The sequence below is a fragment of the Micropterus dolomieu genome, linkage group LG20 (assembly GCF_021292245.1).
Source record: "Micropterus dolomieu isolate WLL.071019.BEF.003 ecotype Adirondacks linkage group LG20, ASM2129224v1, whole genome shotgun sequence".
Classification (NCBI taxonomy): domain Eukaryota; kingdom Metazoa; phylum Chordata; class Actinopteri; order Centrarchiformes; family Centrarchidae; genus Micropterus; species Micropterus dolomieu.
The window spans coordinates 14,751,281-14,768,585 of NC_060169.1; the positions used below are offsets into that span (position 1 = coordinate 14,751,281).

General features: G+C 41.1%; 1 protein-coding gene across 8 annotated transcripts in view; it reads left to right on the forward strand.

Annotated features, from left to right (window-relative positions):
• lmo7b (LIM domain 7b) overlaps positions 1-16,440 on the forward strand; it is a 30,623-nt gene extending 14,183 nt beyond the window's left edge. For 3 of the 8 annotated variants that reach the window (XM_046032429.1, XM_046032430.1, XM_046032431.1), the window contains exons 10-30: positions 905-964; positions 1,666-1,834; positions 2,335-2,480; positions 2,686-2,869; positions 3,011-3,541; positions 5,189-5,449; positions 6,349-6,463; positions 7,272-7,433; positions 7,580-7,755; positions 7,880-7,943; positions 9,494-9,519; positions 9,668-9,775; positions 9,915-10,004; positions 10,276-10,463; positions 10,689-10,733; positions 11,066-11,118; positions 11,201-11,369; positions 11,484-11,669; positions 11,778-11,886; positions 14,884-14,986; positions 15,249-16,440. In XM_046032429.1, coding sequence (XP_045888385.1) covers positions 905-964; positions 1,666-1,834; positions 2,335-2,480; positions 2,686-2,869; positions 3,011-3,541; positions 5,189-5,449; positions 6,349-6,463; positions 7,272-7,433; positions 7,580-7,755; positions 7,880-7,943; positions 9,494-9,519; positions 9,668-9,775; positions 9,915-10,004; positions 10,276-10,463; positions 10,689-10,733; positions 11,066-11,118; positions 11,201-11,369; positions 11,484-11,669; positions 11,778-11,886; positions 14,884-14,986; positions 15,249-15,271 — 2,968 coding nt within the window. In that variant the 3' untranslated portion in view covers positions 15,272-16,440. The remainder of the gene's footprint in view (positions 1-904; positions 965-1,665; positions 1,835-2,334; positions 2,481-2,685; positions 2,870-3,010; positions 3,542-5,188; positions 5,450-6,348; positions 6,464-7,271; positions 7,434-7,579; positions 7,756-7,879; positions 7,944-9,493; positions 9,520-9,667; positions 9,776-9,914; positions 10,005-10,275; positions 10,464-10,688; positions 10,734-11,065; positions 11,119-11,200; positions 11,370-11,483; positions 11,670-11,777; positions 11,887-14,883; positions 14,987-15,248) is intronic. The other 5 variants (XM_046032432.1, XM_046032433.1, XM_046032436.1 and 2 more) reach the window with 5 other exon arrangements.
• Positions 16,441-17,305: the final 865 nt, after the last annotated feature.

The window sequence follows — 17,305 nt, forward strand, 5'->3', positions numbered from 1 at the left end:
ACATCTGCTACTGTACAATGCGTCTCTGCCACATCTGGAGAGCCTCAAAAGCATCTCTAAGAAACTCTCCCCAAGCCTGAACATTAACTCCTGTCCTGAAGATCCAAACCTAACACGCAGTCCCAAACACGCAAATGGCACACACTGTGCAGACTGACACAAGCCCTGACCTGACACACTTTCTTGCACGTTATTTCGCAGTGTAACACGGTGGCAAAGTGCACCTGTTATCTTTGCATTTACAAATCTCTAATCATCACCGAACTACATAATTGTGGTTGTATAATATGCAAATGTTGCTCTTTATCAAATACATGTTTTATGAAGTTATCAGGAAAATGGAATGTGCTTTGAATTTGTACTGTGTAATGTTTTCTGAACTACTGCATGTTGTATTATCTGGCATTTACTCTGGCACCTTATTTTTTTATAGTGCTGATGATGTGAGAACTTTTTAACAGCGCCATGCTGAGTGACTCATTAGCTCATAATGATTAAACAGATGACTCATGTGTTTCATACTTTGATAGCCATAACAGAATCATGTTATTTATGACACCTTTTGTGCCAGCACTAATGTTTTCCAGTTTATTTTTCCCACACCAAAGCCATATTCACACAGAAAGTCAAGTGTCATAGTGGGTCAATAAAATTGGCTAAAACATTGTGCAGCATGTGAATTTGTGCATTAAACACACTCTGTCTGCCAAGGTCGTCTTTGTGTGTGGTAGGTTTGTATTACAGCTGTTGCAAGGATGCCATATGTGTTGTATCTGTCAAATAAAATCGTCTTCATCATTTTGTTACTATGTTAGTTTCTTCTGTCAAGCCATGTGCCCTTTTTTTATATTAAGATGCATAATGGTGTTCATCAATCTTCGTGTCTGTTTCTTTGGTTCTGTAGAGCATATCAAATCCAGGTCAGACCTGAGAGACCAGTTCAGGTCAACCCTGGTTGGATTTGGTAAGTCCTGAAGTTTTGGGCATAAAATTGGAGCAAAGGTGCGGGAGACTGCTCTGACCATAACTGCTTTTGTTTGTCTTCAGCTTACCTACAAGGGGAAAATATGCTGCAAACGTAATTTGCCTTTTCGTAAAGATGGAGCACTTGGTATACCTTCCGCTATTAATTTTCTGGGCAGGGACTTGACAGTATTTATTACAAACTACAGGATTGTTTTGTAATCACAGTCTTGGTTTCTCCTATCAAACCATGTCACAGTTTTGATATACCACCTGCTAAATGCTGCTGTAAGTTATTTTAATGTCACATCTGACATCCTCTGTTGCCTGCAGCCGTGATATTACTTGTTATAAGTCACGCCTGTTGTGTTATCCAGACAGCAACATCTGTTGCCATTTGTACTGCTGTGTTACTTGACTTGTGTGCTACTCTCCTGCTCGCACTTGGCTAAGGATTTTGTTGTTTGGATGCAGAATGTGCCATGTTGCATCTGTTAATACTCTGGCCTGCAGTTTGTGTGTACGTGTCTGCATGTGCGGCATGTTTTGTGCGCTGCATTGCAACACTGTTCATCATGTTTGTTTTGCTACATGGTGTTCTCAAGTGACACTTTGATGCATGTGCAGTGTTTTAAATACCATCTTTGTTTGCTCTGTAAATCCATTATTCCATGTCTTGCCTCTTTTGTCTGTCTGAACCAGGAGCAAATCACTCAGTGACATTCCGATGGTATACCCTGTGCGTAAAGTTCCTGATGGGAACACCAATTATGACGTGGGGCAGGACGCTGGCATGGCACAGGAGTGGAATCAAGAAAACAAAAGGAGGTGTAGCGTTGCCCCCAAGGACAGTGAAGCTCAGTGGCAGGATGTAAGTCTAGAAAATTCCTACAACAAAAAGAGGTGGCCGAAATAATCTCACTACAGGGCCCCTTCAGTAGCTATTAGTGTGATATGCTCTAAAGCTCTGTGTTCTTCAGCACATGATTGCCCAGCTGTAATGGAATTGTAGCTGTTCACATTTCTGTTTTCTGAGGACTTTAAGGAGTTTGGAGTCAGAAAAGGGGGAATTTGAACATCTACTATTCCATAACAATTGGGCAAACAACATCCTCTGACGAAGATTGTGTGATATAATCAAATCTTCCAGAACAGCTACTGAATGAACTGCGTGGTGACAGTTGGCAAGACTGCACCTGAATATGGTCATGCCACTAAATGTTTTTGTCAGCTACTAAAGAATTAGGTTTCAAAATAAACAAAATGGTTTTCTAGAGTGCAATCAGTCAAAAGAGTCTTAAAATATTGATTATGATATTGTAGTTGTATGCACATGAGCAACCTCATTGTTGGTTAATGCATTTGTTTCAGGACTTGACAAAGTGGAAGAACCGTCGCAGGAGCACCAAGTCTGACCTCCGCAGGAAGTCGCAAGACAGAGAGCATGTCATTACCAAGATGATCAATGGTGCTGTGACTAATTTTGAGAAGAATGAAGCAGGCGGACTGCTAAAGAGGTACTCATCCATTACAAATGTAACACAAAATCTTCCAAACCCTGTTGCTCCCAAATCATTTTATTTAAAGTGCGTTTGAAAGGCTGCCGACCTAGATTGATAACTGCTCAGGATGCCACAGCAAACTCATGTAATATGACCCACATCCTCCCCCTTCTTTTTTTTATAACATTGGCTCCTCTTCCCTTACACTCCAATTCCCCAGAGACCAGCAGTCACCACGCAGGCATAATCCAGCCCCCCGTCCTTACTCCACGTCTCCTCCATCTAAATCAACAAGCTCTGATCTCCGTCCACGTACTCGAGCTTTACTGGCCCGCAGCTACGCCACTGAGGCACCTTTCAGCCCCACAACTCCACTTAGCCCACATATCCCAGCCCACTCTCAGGTAAGTTATGTTTATCTCCCTGACCTTAATGAATGCCCCTGGCTGTGTTTTTACTTTAGTATTCCTTGTGGTGAAGGTGCCTACGTGAACGATAAGTGTACACTATTAATGACAAATCTCTAAAGTCTCATTTCTTCTCAGGGATTATCAGTTGGAGTCAAGCCAGCCTCTGATGGGAACATCTTGGGTGAGGAGACCCACTTGGCTTCCCTGGCTTCAGATGGAGCAGGAGTTGCCACGCCTTCTCTGGACTACCCTTTCAGCTCTCAGACCCAAGTCAAAGCTCAAATCTCCAGTCTGATCACAACTGTACAGCCAAACGAGACCAAAAAATCAGCCACCACCAGTGATCCCACTGCATCTATGTCGAGTCACAAGGAACTTCCATTCTGCATTGATCAGGCAGGAGATGATGCTCTGGAGGAGCACCAGAACCACAAGTCCCAGGAAGAGAGCCAGAAGACCTCTTGGAAACCAGCTGTGGAGCAAGGCAGAGGCCAGCAGGCTTCAGGCTACAAGTACTTGTCCAGAACTGGGTCGTGGTCTGGCTCAGCCAGCCTTCCTCGTGGTTACCGGAGGTCCGAGGGCTCATCCCGTCTCTCTGCTGCAATCACAGCCAGACCCTTCGGGACCAAGCAGTTCAGGGTGTCTTCACTGCCGAGGCTGTGCAATGTGAGTTAGTTCACGGTTTGTCCCTAATATAGCAGTGTTGCTCATTGAATGAATGAATTAGAGTTTAACCAAATGGTCTCCACAGTAAGTCACAAACAAGTGGAAATGATTACTTTTTTAAATTTTATTTTACCCTTTTGTTGTTTCCTGTCGTGGTATTGACTTAAAGAACAAGTCTGGCGTTACATGTTTTGTTATTGAAAAAAAATGTCCATGATCCAAAAGATCAAAACCATTGTTCAAAACAGTTTAATATTTTAAAAAACACAAAATTTCCTAAAACAGCTGGGCACTGCACTGCAGTTTTTAGCACATTTTTCTATAAATTCTGTTATATTCATACCAAAGGTAGCAAGCAATGGCTGACCTTTTTTACACATTATGTTTAATAGCGAGCTGTGACTCATGAACCCCCCCCCTCTCTCTTTGGGAATAAAAAGTAAAAACTATCACGCCAACACTGTCCTCCTATAGTACTGCAAAAGTAACCTATCAATTCCAGCTCTGAAACAACAAAAAAAGTTAACTTACTCCAGCAAATGCAACGAGCAAACAGCACAGAGGGAATGAGTTAACACCAAAACAAATGGCTAATTTCTTAGGAAAAATGCAAATCCTTCTTACAAATTATCGCATGATCATACGTGTGTGTGTGTGTGTGTGTGTGTGTGTGTGTGCGTGCGCACTTAAGCAGGTAATGGGTGCATGACTGCCACCCCTCCTACCACAAAAAAACAACAAACTTTAAAAAGCATAGTAATGAATGTTTTCCCTAATAAAAGTAACATACACAACAATGGCAGCAGAATAATATCAGCTGGTACAGCATCCTTTTAAAAAATTAAATTAGAACTGATGACTTTTTTTTTATTTTTATATATATAATAGACGATTTCCCTCGCTGTTTTCATGCGTTCACTTTCACCGTGGCAATGTGGATTTACTTCAACACAACATTGTAAACATGAACAACTCAAAATAAACTACAGTGCCCATGGTCATCGTGACAAGTTATCGTGTCACCCAGGGCGAGAGAGAGAGAGAGAGAGAGAGAGAGAGAGAGAGAGAGATTTTATATTACCAACATGGTCAGTTTTCAGGCTTTAAATCCTGTTTCAACTTGAACTGTGTCCAGTTGTGAAATCCAGACGATGTCAAAAAGCAGGTGATTACAGTGGTGGGTATGACAGAAACAGTAGCTAGGCCTATGTGTTCAAAAAGCATAGGAGGTTTTGAAGTAGACTGACCTGTTACCTCACAAATTTTTTACAGTCTAGACTGGCTTAATGGACGTTTGGCACTCGAGGGACTTGTTTAATCGGCCAAATAGGCCCAAACTAGTCAATTTAATGAGAGCATTTCCTGTGTGTGTGTGTGTGTGTGTGTGTGTGAGAGAACTAAATGTGAGTGTGCTTGTGTTACCTTTTGTTTTGTTGTATTGTCTTCCTCATTAATAATATAAATCCTGCTGCACCATTGTGAACAGTGTCAACTCACTACAAGATCACACATTTTTATTTCCACGAACATTTGTTGGTGTTGGGCAACTGTACAATTAGTACAGTCACTGATACTGCAGAATAAATGGAGGGATAAAATGTATCTGTACTGTCCTTCTGGGAGCATGTTGTTTTTGTTCATCTCCAGGTGGACGACAACCAGGGTCTGCTGTTGAAAAGTGACAAAGAGGAATCCCTTTCTCCATTCCCCGAATCAAAGCAGAATGGGACAGAACAGGGGGAGGAGGTGAAAGGTGCCACTCTTTCCAGCCAGACCTCACTTCAGATCAATGGCTGTCATCAGCCCTACACCCAAACCCAGCTACTGCCGCAACCTTATTCAAACCAGCAGGCCCACCACAACAAAAGCTCGACTTTCACCTCTGATGCGAGCATTGACCGCCCAAAGGTATGTTGTATGTATTATTTTTCAGCACACATTTGTACTGTGTGTATTTATTGATGCACTTTTGTAACCGAAACATAAGTTGTAATTAATGATTGTTCTTATTAAAAGCTTGGTAAAAGATGGTGAGGAACAAAACATTCATATCTTAGATTAGCAAGTCAAACTTAATTCATGTGGTGAACAGACATAAACAGTGTGTGTGTGTGTGTGTGTTACTGCTTTGACAAGTTAAAATTTCCATTGTCTATTTACATTTCCCTCATTGTCCTGTTAGTTCTCCAGCACTTATGAGGGTGAGACAACTGAACTCCTTTATCTAGCATTGTTTTTGGTACATTGATTTGGTGACCTTGTGTAATTCTCGGCATAGCGTTGCCCAACTTCAACCTAATCAATCTAATCAGCAGAGTAAGTGGAAACACCTGAGGAGGTGTGGAGGGCCTTTAAATAGTATTGCCCCCAAACCGCCTTATATGTGCATATACATTGAGTTACCAGCATATTTTTGAAGCTAATTATGTTCCGTTTTGGACGCTACATATGAGATGGTTTTCTTAATATTCTGTTCTCCTAATCTGAGTAAATAGGGGCTGAAGAGACACCTTCCAAAATAGTCCTGGACCACCACTAACTAAAGCCACAAATATTAATGTTGCATTGAATCAGCATCTCTGACAAGCAAACACTACTAAATTATGAATTTCACAAAGATGACATTTGTTGCCTGGCTGCTGTGATGAATGCACTACATTGTCCATAATAGTGGTACCTCTGTGTATCCCTTACTATATTTGTGTAGCAGCCCTCTAAAGTTTCTAGTTTCCACCAGGAAGCACAAGACATTGGATCACAGGGTGTCACTTTTTGTGTGTGTGTGTGTGTGTGTACGTGTGTTTCAGGTGGATCACAGTGACATGAGAGTGAGCCTTACTCTTAAACCCAGCAGTAGACTAGACTTTGGTTTCCAGACTCGCTGGGGCTCCGCAGGGGTGACAGTCAAATCCATTCAACCTGGTAAGACTTCATCTATATTTAACTCTAGATTGCTAACATCACATTTATGGTTAGACTGACATAGTATTGAGAAACAAGCCTTTGCTTTGAGCCTTGTATTGTGCAACAAGGACAATTGACAGGTATGGCAGTGCTATGTTGTGCTGACAGTGCTGTTGTTTTTTTGCTTCTCAAAGATGAAATTTGTTCCACAATCCTGCACTTAGAAACAGAACAGTAATTCTAGAAATTGACAGACCTCAGCACAGATAGTTTAGACAAATTGTCACAACCGAAACACAACAAATTATGTTACTGAGGCAATTTGTGAAGACAAAGCAGCTTCTCCTTTATCTGAAAATTCGTAAAGATGCTTTTTTTTATGCTAAAAAAAGAGATGTCTTTATAGATTTTGATCATCCAAACAGATCATAATAACGGCACTCTCAAACAGTGAAATGGTCGCTGGGGTGTGAGGTTTTACTGTTTCGCTTGTGTGTTTACTGTACATGCAGAGCTAACTTAGTTAGTGCACGAACAACAAAACAACCTAGAAAATGTAGCCAGTGATTTAAAACTGAACTGAATATTTAATAAGATGTGAGAGGAGGTGTCACTTACCCGCTGCTATATAGTTTTGGCTTACTGGCCTACTTGTGAACTTGATGACAAGGTTGCTGTTCCATCAATTTGTTTCTCAATTTGTGCTAAACGAATAATTTCTCAAGCGGATACCTTTTTTTTATTTTTTATTTTTAAAAGGTTTTGCTTGCCTCATTCTCACCTTTTTTTTTCATTTTTCTGACGCCATTTCCTCCTCCTTCCTCAGGCAGTCCAGCAGAGCTTTGCCAGCTGCGTGTGGACGATGAGATTGTGGCGGTTAATGGAGTAGCGGTGGCACACATGAACTACAGCCAGTGGAAGGATAAAATTACATCTTCCCTTCAAACCGGCAGTCTGACCATGGACATTCGGCGCTATGGCAACAAGGGTGAGATGAGTCAAAAAAAAACATGTCCTATTTCATGTCTTTTACTACAATTATTTGTGATAATTGAACCTCTAACTTCTAACCAGTGGTCACAATCTCTGGTTTGCAGTGTGGTCTTAGTTTTGATGACTGGTTGTTTTCATTAGATTGGAGCACCAGTGAGGGGATTCAGCACAACCAGCCAGGCCAGAGCAGGATGACCCTCAATCTGACTGCCGCAGTGCCCGTTCTGATAGGTTGCGCTGATCACCATGCCAACAGTGGTCCCTCTACAGAAACCACAGTCAGAAATGTGTCCAAATTCAATGGGCAGACAGACAATGTGAGCAGTGTTTTAGCCAGTAATCGCTTCAGTTCAAAAATGAAATGCAGAAAGCTGCTTCTGAGAGCGCAGCTTAATTAGCGGTGCTCATGAGGTGAATCTTGGTGTTCTCTCACCTGCCCAGGTTGTACAAGGTAAAGTCATGCCTGGAGCGCTTGCTGACAACCACAGGACAGCCAGAAGTAAAGGTAATAAGAGGCATGAAGTGTTTAATAGCAATAACTTTACAAATCAAAATGTAATTTCTCACCTCATGCGTCCTTCCTCTTCATGTAGATAATAATAATATTATTAAGAAAAATCAGACAAGGAGGGCTGAATTTTTCAAACACAAAGGTAAAATTCCAGTTTGACGTTAGACTTGTGTGTAGCAGCTTTGGTGGCTGGTGCTTGGCTTGATTAATTGATGGTTATTCATTAAAAGCAAATAAAGTGCACAATTTGTGTGTTTTTGTTTTTTTTAAGTAGGGTACTGCTAATTAAAAGGAATCAGAAGATACAGTGATGAGAACTTAACAGTATTTTAATCAAAGCAGCCTAACTTCAACTATTAAAACTGTAACATTTCTGTAAATGAATGTTAGCTATGGTTCTCATCAAAAAGCCATTTATGGTTTTTGCAAACTGGGGGCAAGAAACGGTGCTTGTCTTGGCACAACTTTACCTAGCAACCACAGAGCAGACAGCACTGATCATGTCAAGAATATACCGTGTGCAGTGTGCAACAGATTCTTCTTTTGCTGAAGTTTTCCACGTTCTTTGTGTTAATGGGTTGTCAGTTTTTAATTGCCGACTTTCTCATTCTTTTTTCACAATGACCGATTTGTAACACTATCCTTTGTGCTTGTTAATGAATCTGACGTGTCGTGCTACAATGGCATCACTCTTCAGGCTCTGCAGGATTCAGCTCATGGGTTTACTTGTGTGGTAAATGCTTGTACTATGTGTGGTGTGTATGTGAGCAACATGCTGACATAAAAAAATCAGTTGTAGTGGATCATCAGCAAATGAACACAGATTTGTCTTGTCACGTTTGGATACTTTTTTTATTTTATTTATATATTTTTTTTATTTACTATGGCATGCTTAAGTATTTGCTTAATGGTTTCTTTTTCAGTATTTGCGTGCAGTATCTTTAGGCTGGGGAGACATTAGCAGATTAGTGTGTTGATTTACATTCAGACTTGTTACTGACATCCTGATCCTTGGTCAGGACCAAGAGAATTTTGCCGCATGAGAGGTCTACAGTACTCTCATACTCAGACATCTGAGCCACCAGACGTCTAATAGTTATCACCAGATATTTGAGCCAGGTAAACCTCTACAAATGCATGATTATAATTGCGTGCTTTTGTCCAACTTTTTGTATTTTGGTCTTCAGTGAACACTGTAGCCACTAGCTCCTCTACAAGGGCTATATGCTTGAGTGTTGTTTGCTACAAAGTGGCCAGCTAACCTCCAGCTTTGGAGTCAGTGCAAACTGTACAGTGCATGTTTTTATTTGGCTTCTGGCTATAGCTAAACCTGAAGTTCTTGTGCTACGTGGTGCTGCAAAAGAGGAGTAGGATAAACAAAGTTATCAAGTGTGAAACCAGTGAAAGACGCACAAAAAGACAAAATGCATGAGTCTTCTACTGTGTCCCCAGCCTTTGCGTGGTGTATGTGTGACCTATATGATATAACACACATCTTGATCATCTTTCTGAGATATTTGCTGACGTGTTATCTTTTCAAACAGGAGGTTCAGAATCTGCAATATCTGATGTAAGTTGCCACTTGATCAAAGGATGTTTGTATGCATGTTCAGACATAAGGGGGTGGGGGGGGGGGGGTGTGTGTGTGTGTGTGTGTAATTTGTACACTGCACTGTGATCATGCTTGAGCCTACCACCTTCTGTTTGTGCGTCACCAGCTCCAGGTGCCATCCCTCAGCCCCTCCTCATCCAGCTGGTCGTGGGACCGTGAGGAGGATCGAAGGCGGCAGGAGAAGTGGCAGGAAGAACAAGAGCGCCTCCTACAGGTGAAGACTATTTTGTCAGCACACATCTGCACAGCATTAAGGAGGTTAACACTCCTTGTTAATTATAACCTTCATCTGAAGTTTAAAGCAACGTGTGTGTGTGTGTGTGTGTGTGTGTGTGTGTCTTTTTGTTTTTCAGGAGCAATACCAGCGGGATCAGGAGAGGCTGGAGGCAGAGTGGCAGAGGGCACAACAAGATGCGGTGGGGGAGTTATGCAGGAAGTCAGTGGTAATGTTGTGTGCCCTTCCAGGGCCCTTATATTTATCAGTACCTCTGACAGATCTGTGATTACTGTGCTGACAGGAACAAGTACAACCTGCTACCCCCACCTTTACTGCTAATTAGATGCACTCTTTCTGGCTAAAGATTTCCATTTTTTTTTTCTCTTTCCTTTTAGGAATCCCATTGTAACCATTTGAGGGTCACTGGTCCATAAATTTCATTGCTCTAGATTGTTTCAGTAGAAATATGGCTCATGTCTTTTTTTTCATATTTGAAGCAGAACACCTCTGTGCTGACCAATGGTGGTGAGGGCCCTGCCAGTACCCAGTTCCATGTGAATGGATTGATTAACAAAACTAGAGCAAAGGAGCAGAGACCTGACAGAGATGAGCTTAAGGAAGTGGGACTAAAATCTGAAAGTAATGCACAAGGAGTGCAGAATGACAAGATTTCTGAACAGGCCTGGTAAATAACATTGCAATTCTTTTCCATCTTTGCTGAGTGTAACAGTGTTACATATAGTGCTTACTATTGAAAGCAAGGTTAGAGACATTTAGCATTTTGTTATTTTTAATTTTATTTTTTTTCCCAACATGACATGATTTTTTTTTTGTCTCAATATTTTCTACACTGCTGCTGAATCTGCTGTGCTTCCTGCTGCTTGTGCTGCACCTTCATGCTATACCTCAGGGCTGAGGACTCCTGTGGCTTTGCTAGGCTGTCTCCTACACACAGGTTAGAACAAGACTAGCTCAGTTTCACTTTGTTTTAAAACACTCTGTATGACTTGGGCCTAGTTACCATATATAATATTTTATATGTAGCTTTGGGCATAAATGTCTGTAGTATGTTGGTCTGCAAACACAGCATGGTATTGTTGTGTAGTATTATTATTATTTTTAAATAACTAACATAAAGCAAGATGATTTGACTATTTTTGTTAGGTGGGTGTTATTTGAAGCCAACATCAGCATGCGGTTCAGATGCTAAAACCCCATATTTTTCTCGAAAACCAAAAGATGACAACAAATTGTATAATAATGTGGACTATTTTCCCCTTCCCATAGGGCAAAATCCTTGTCTACCCCAGCATTAGCTGGCCCCCACAAACAGATTAGAGGTTAGTCTACCCTCTATGTCGTCATATCCCCCTCTGTTCTGATGATGTACTTGGCTTACCCCACAAACTTTGATTGGTCCAGGTGATGAGAGAAGAAAAGGACAATCTGTGTCTAAGGTTGAGCATGAAAGGCAGCAGATTTTGGAGGAGATGAAGAAAAGGACTCAGCTTCTCACCGACAACAGCTGGATACGTCAGCGCAGCAGCAGCTTTTACAAGGAACCGATCTATGCTGGGGTTCCTCTGAAGAGGTGGGTTTATTTATACCAAGTGGGACTCTATTCGTTTCACAACCTTTGCTTATGAAATGTCCTCCTTTCACCTTCCTTAATATAGTTTTCTGAACTTTGATGTCTTCCCTGCAGGCATGAGTCTCTAGATGACCTGGATACTTTGCGTCAGTCCCCAACCTTGACTGCTCCATTCAGTTACCCTCGTCCACACTCAGCTGCGGCAGGTTACTGCGCTCCAAGCAGGAACTCCTCCTCCCGCTACAGCACTGGATCAATATTATCCCAGAGAAATACATCCATGGACTCTCATCAGGGCGGGTACGTGATTCACGCAAATATAGAGCCTCTCTCTCTTGTGCATGTTGTGTTATTTTCTATGTCTTGTGATACATTTTGGCCTCACACTGTTAACATGTGCTGCCCCAGGATGGTCAGTGGCAGGAGGACTTGCTGTGTGTGTGAACGTGCCCTGGGTAGTGGGGCAGCCATGGTCATAGAGGCCCTAAGTCTCTGCTTCCACCTCGCCTGTTTCCAGGTGAGAGGTCATGACTGGGTTAAGGTGCGGTCACAGTAGCTCCAATCCCTGCGAATCTATGGAAGCGGTTACTGTTCTGTTATGAGCTCCGTCACTCTCGCAGTTCAGAGTTCACCTTTGTTTAACTTTGATGTGTGAGTTCACATGGTTGGCCAATAGAAACAGTGATGTTGTGTTTGGAAATGGAGAAGTAATTGTTCTTGCAGTGTGCCGCCACCTCGTTTTGCACAAAATTACACTACCATGCTGAAAACCACAGCTTCTCATAAAGTGCCTTTCCTTTCTCCTGGTTTTAAGCACATTTTTATTTTGTGCATAAAACAAACCCTGAGAAATGGCCAAAATTTGGTGGGGAAAATTATCATTTTATACTCGGCTGGAGGTGGAAGAGTCTATTTAAAAAAATAAACAAATGAATCATGCCGCTCCACTTAAGATAAAAAATGGCAGCAGGGGAAAACGTGTGGACATTAAACATACAGTGGGGAGAACAAGTATTTGATACACTGCTGATTTAGCAGGTTTTCCTACTTACAAAGGATGTAGAGGTCTGTAATTTTTATCATAGGTACACTAAAACTGTGAGAGACAGAATCTAAAACAAAAATCCAGAAAATCACATTGTATGATTTTTAAATAATTAATTTGGATTTTATTGCATGACATAAGTATTTGATACATCAAAAAAGCAGAACTTAATATTTGGTACAGAAACCTTTGTTTGCAATTAGCGATCAGACGTTTCCTGTAGTTCTTGACCAGGTTTGCACACACTGCAGCAGGGACTGCTGGCCCACTCCTCCATACAGACCTTCTCCAGATCCTTCAGGTTTCGGGGCTGTCACTGGGCAATACAGACTTTCAGCTCCCTCCAAAGATTTTCTATTGGGTTCAGGTCTGGAGACTGGCTAGGCCACTCCAGGACCTTGAGATGCTTCTTACGGAGCCACTCCTTAGTTGCCCTGGCTGTGTTTTTCGGGTCGTTGTCATGCTGGACCCAGCCACGACCCATCTTCAGTGCTCTTACTGAGGGAAGGAGGTTGTTGGCCAAGATATCGCGATACATGGGCCCATCCATCCTCCCCTCAATACGGTGCAGTCGTCCTGTCCCCTTTGCAGAAAAGCATCCCCAAAAAATTATATTTCCACCTCCATGCTTCTTACGGTTGGGATGATGATCTTGGGGTTGTACTCCTCCTCCTTCTTCCTCCAAGCACGGCGAGTGGAGTTTCGACCATAAAGCTCTATTTTTGTCTCATCAGACCACATGACCTTCTCCCATTCCTCCTCCTGGCCTGAGCAGGGGGACCTTGCATGCGCTGCAGGATTTTAATCCATGACTGCGTAGTGTGTTACTAATGGTTTTCTTTGAGACTGTGGTCCCAGCTCTCTTCAGGTCATTGATCAGGTCCTGCCGTGTGGTTCTGGGCTGATCCCTCACCTTCCTCATGATCATTGATGCCCCATGAGGGGAGATCTTGCATGGAGCCCCAGACCGAGGGAGATTGACCGTCATCTTGAACTTCTTCCATTTTCTAATAATTGCGCCAACAGTTGCTGCCTTCTCACCAAGCTGCTTGCCTATTGTCCTGTAGCCCATCCCAGCCTTGTTCAGGTCTACAATTTTATCCCTGATGTCCTTACACAGCTCTCTGGTCTTGGCCATTGTGGAGAGGTTGGAGTCAGTTTGAGTGTGTGTACAGGTGTCTTTTATACAGGTAACGAGTTCAAACAGGTACAGTTAATACAGGTAATGAGTGGAAAACGGGTCAGGAACTAACAGGTCTGTGAGAGCTGGAATTCTTACGGGTTGGTAGGTGATCAAATACTTATGTCATGCAATAAAATGCAAATTAATTATTTAAAAAATCATACAATGTGATTTTTCTGGATTTCTGTTTTAGATTGTCTCTCACAGTTGAAGTGTACCTATGATAAAAATTACAGACCTCTACATGCTTTGTAAATAGGAAAACCTGCAAAATCAGCAGTGTATCAAATACTTGTTCTCCCCACTGTATCAAGTCAGTCAAATGTATTTATAAATGACAGGTGTCGAACAAAGTCATGTACAGAGAAATTTAAAATTCAACTAATATAATTAAAACAAAAGAAATAATAGAGAAATAATATGGATATACACACTCGTGGATAAATTTCCATTGAATTGCATCATCTCCTTACACTGTCTTCTTCTGCAATGGTTTAATGGCACCTGACTGAAGAATTAGCACCACCAGCTACACCCATCATGCGCTCAACTCCCTAATATTAACCGGTAGTGACAGGAAACACATTAAATCATATTGAAATTTCACAATATGAGTTTTAAATATGTGTTGCATTTGGATGTAAACTTGACTAGGGACTGCATACACCCATGATTACTCAGCCCAATATGTATGACTTGTGTCACACCCGTGACAGCATTTTTTGGTGCTTTCTGTGGGAACATTTCATTAGACCGACGACTAATGTGACCGCACCTTTTAGTAAGGTCAGCAGGAGTGTCATATCTGTAGTCTGCTTTATAGGCACCTGCTAGTAAGAGCATTTCTGACACCTTTTGATGCTTCTGTCTTTCCTAACCAGAGTGTGTAAGACGCCTGGCGGTCATCTGTGGTGTGGTAGTCCTGTGTGCTATTCCTCTCTCAGCCTCGTGTTTTCTACATATGATGGTTGAGTGGAAGAAGCCAGCCCGTTGTCCTGCTTCGCTTTTAGATCCTTATTGTGAAAATCTCACTTGCAGAGGACCCCCCAGATTTAGTTGACCCAGGTTATTTAGCATGTAGATGCAAAAGTCGATTCACTTCTGCAACTCTCTGCTCCATATAAGTTACAGACGCACATGGGTGTTTTTTGTTTTATGCAAAAACAAGGCTTAGTTGTTTGTGCTTGGGTGGCAGACAATCTGGTGATTTAGACACACTGCCCACTTTACAGGTCAGCTGGATTTCTTTTAAATAGTCTTTTCTCGCTTCTCCCTCCTGCTCTCAGTGTGTGGGCTGCCATCGACGTCTCGGAGGAACTGAGACTGGAGTCCAGGTTCAAATCCGAAAAAGGAAGCCCTACTGTGAGCCCTGCTATTTCCAACTCAAGTGTGAGTATTAGTCATTGTCGTCCTTGAGAGGTGTGATATGTATCAAACACAACTAGTTGAGGTAATTTTCTCAGTTTCTGTACGTGATGTCACTAGCCTTTCCAGTTTGTGTGTTGTTTTTTTTTTTTTTTTTTTTTCCTGCTCGGACTCTTTCTGAATCAGTATAAGTGCTCTTTTATAGCCAATGTCCTTGCAGTGAAAAATGAAGAATGAATCCTAATCACATACTTAAACCAGATGTACTTGTTTGTTAACATTTTAGCCTCTGGTGCCCCCCCCATGTGACCAACATGCCGTACTCCAGATTACAGAGTAAGCAGCTGAATCACGGGGACTTCCTGTTGGATAAAACTATAAAAACACAGTGGAAACATCATCCACACAGCCAAGCCATGACTGTTGCGTCCTACAGTAGTTGTTGGTAAAACTGTTAACTCTATGATTTGATTAAAAATTTTGACAATTTGTAGATCTATAGGTAACGTAGACTCTTGATGGCTTTTTTTTTTTTAATCAAATATGAGTTTATCGGTCCTTTTTTTCCTGCTGATTTGTTTCCAAGAAAATTTCAATTTAATATATGAAATAAATGATGAGAATTATTGGTGCTTTTATCTTAATTTTGGTGTTGCTCTTTGTTTCATATTTCTTGTCAATGAAACTGAATTATGGAGACACATGTTAACTTGTACTGAAGCACTTTTCTGTTCTGTTGTAATCTCACCAAGTGCACTTTGGGAGAAATCATGTGAAAATGGGCATCTTAACTGAAATGTTTTTTCAAAATAAAGTGCACTGAACATAATCGGAAGGGTTTTATTTGTTATTCATGTTTATACCACACGGTGGCATCATTGGTCTCATAGTAAAAGAGAAATTTAAATGTAAGACTGGAGGTAGAAATTACATTATTTGAATATGCCCAAATTATTTGAGCAGTGACGCCTTGTTAAATCCTTTGTGTACAAAATGACTTGTATTTTTGTTTCAGTGTCAAAATATCAAAAATACAAGTGCTTGTCAGTGTGTACTTGTGTAACTTCAGCGGATTCCAATGGCATCTAGTTATAGGGAATCCATTTACTATGCAAGAATTAACCGCCACTACGAAGATGCAGCACATTCTACATGAGATGCTTTATGCTGTGAAAGACTACAACTTTTAGTTAATCTTCTAGTCTGTTGTGTAATGCAACATTTCATATGTGTATCAACATTTCTTGGAACTAAAATTGGACTAAATGCTGTGCTTGTTTGCTCTTGTGTAGTAAGGTATGTGGGTAATGAACTGTAAGTCCACCCGTGAAGTTAATCAGTATGTATGTATTTTGGTATTCTGGTTTATCTGGTAAGTTTAAAAAATACACCTCAAATTGAAATGTAGGTATTTAATTCTGTTATGATTTCTTATCTGTGCCAGTGAACCCCAGCACCAATAAATTTCTTTGTTGAAATCTGTGTGTGTGTGTGTGTGTGTGTGTGTGTGTGTGTACATTTTATTTTTTTTATGAAGATTCCTCTTTGTTTTACTGTGTGATGGAAATTCTATGTTTTATTGAGTTTAATGATTTACTGTGTTTTACTATGCCTCTGCTATAGTGACGTAGTGTTTGTTTAAGTAAAGAGCGTTTTATTGTGAAATATTCCGGTAGAATATCTGTCTTGTAATTCTTATATGGCATTTCTTGTGAAGACAGTCCAGATCTAACTGCTTTAAAGTCCCTTTTGGCAACAGTTACTAATGTAAAACAGTATCTATTTTTATAAACTACTGAAATGGTGTGCTGCAAGCCACAGTCATTTCTCCTTGTAAGTACAAAGGAACTAGATACATAAACACTAGTTAGCACTGCAGAGAGTATTCTTTTTTTGTTCAAATGTAAGTTGAGAGAGAGAGAATACACACACACACACACACACACTTTGCCGAGCACAAATGCAATTTATTTGGGTCTTTTTTTAACAGGAAATTGGTGAAGTAAGGTTAAACTGACAAAAGGGAAGACATCAGGCCTCTAAATGGAGAAGTGCCATTCCCTAAAATGGTAGCTAAAAATGGTTCAGACTGGTAAATTAAAGAAGTCTGTGGTTTGTTTGCTCACTGCAGTAAAAACAAAAGTAAAGTTATAGAGAAATGTTCTTGGTGACCTTTTGTTTGGATCACAAGGAAGGTTAAAGTGCAGTCATTTATCCCATGTGCGAGTAAACATTGTAGCCTGCTACAGCATTAAAAGCAGTATGTCATTCATATGAGGAAGTTGTATAATAATTCAAGTTACATATTCAGCAGCTCAAATAGACCTCACTGGCACTCCTCCT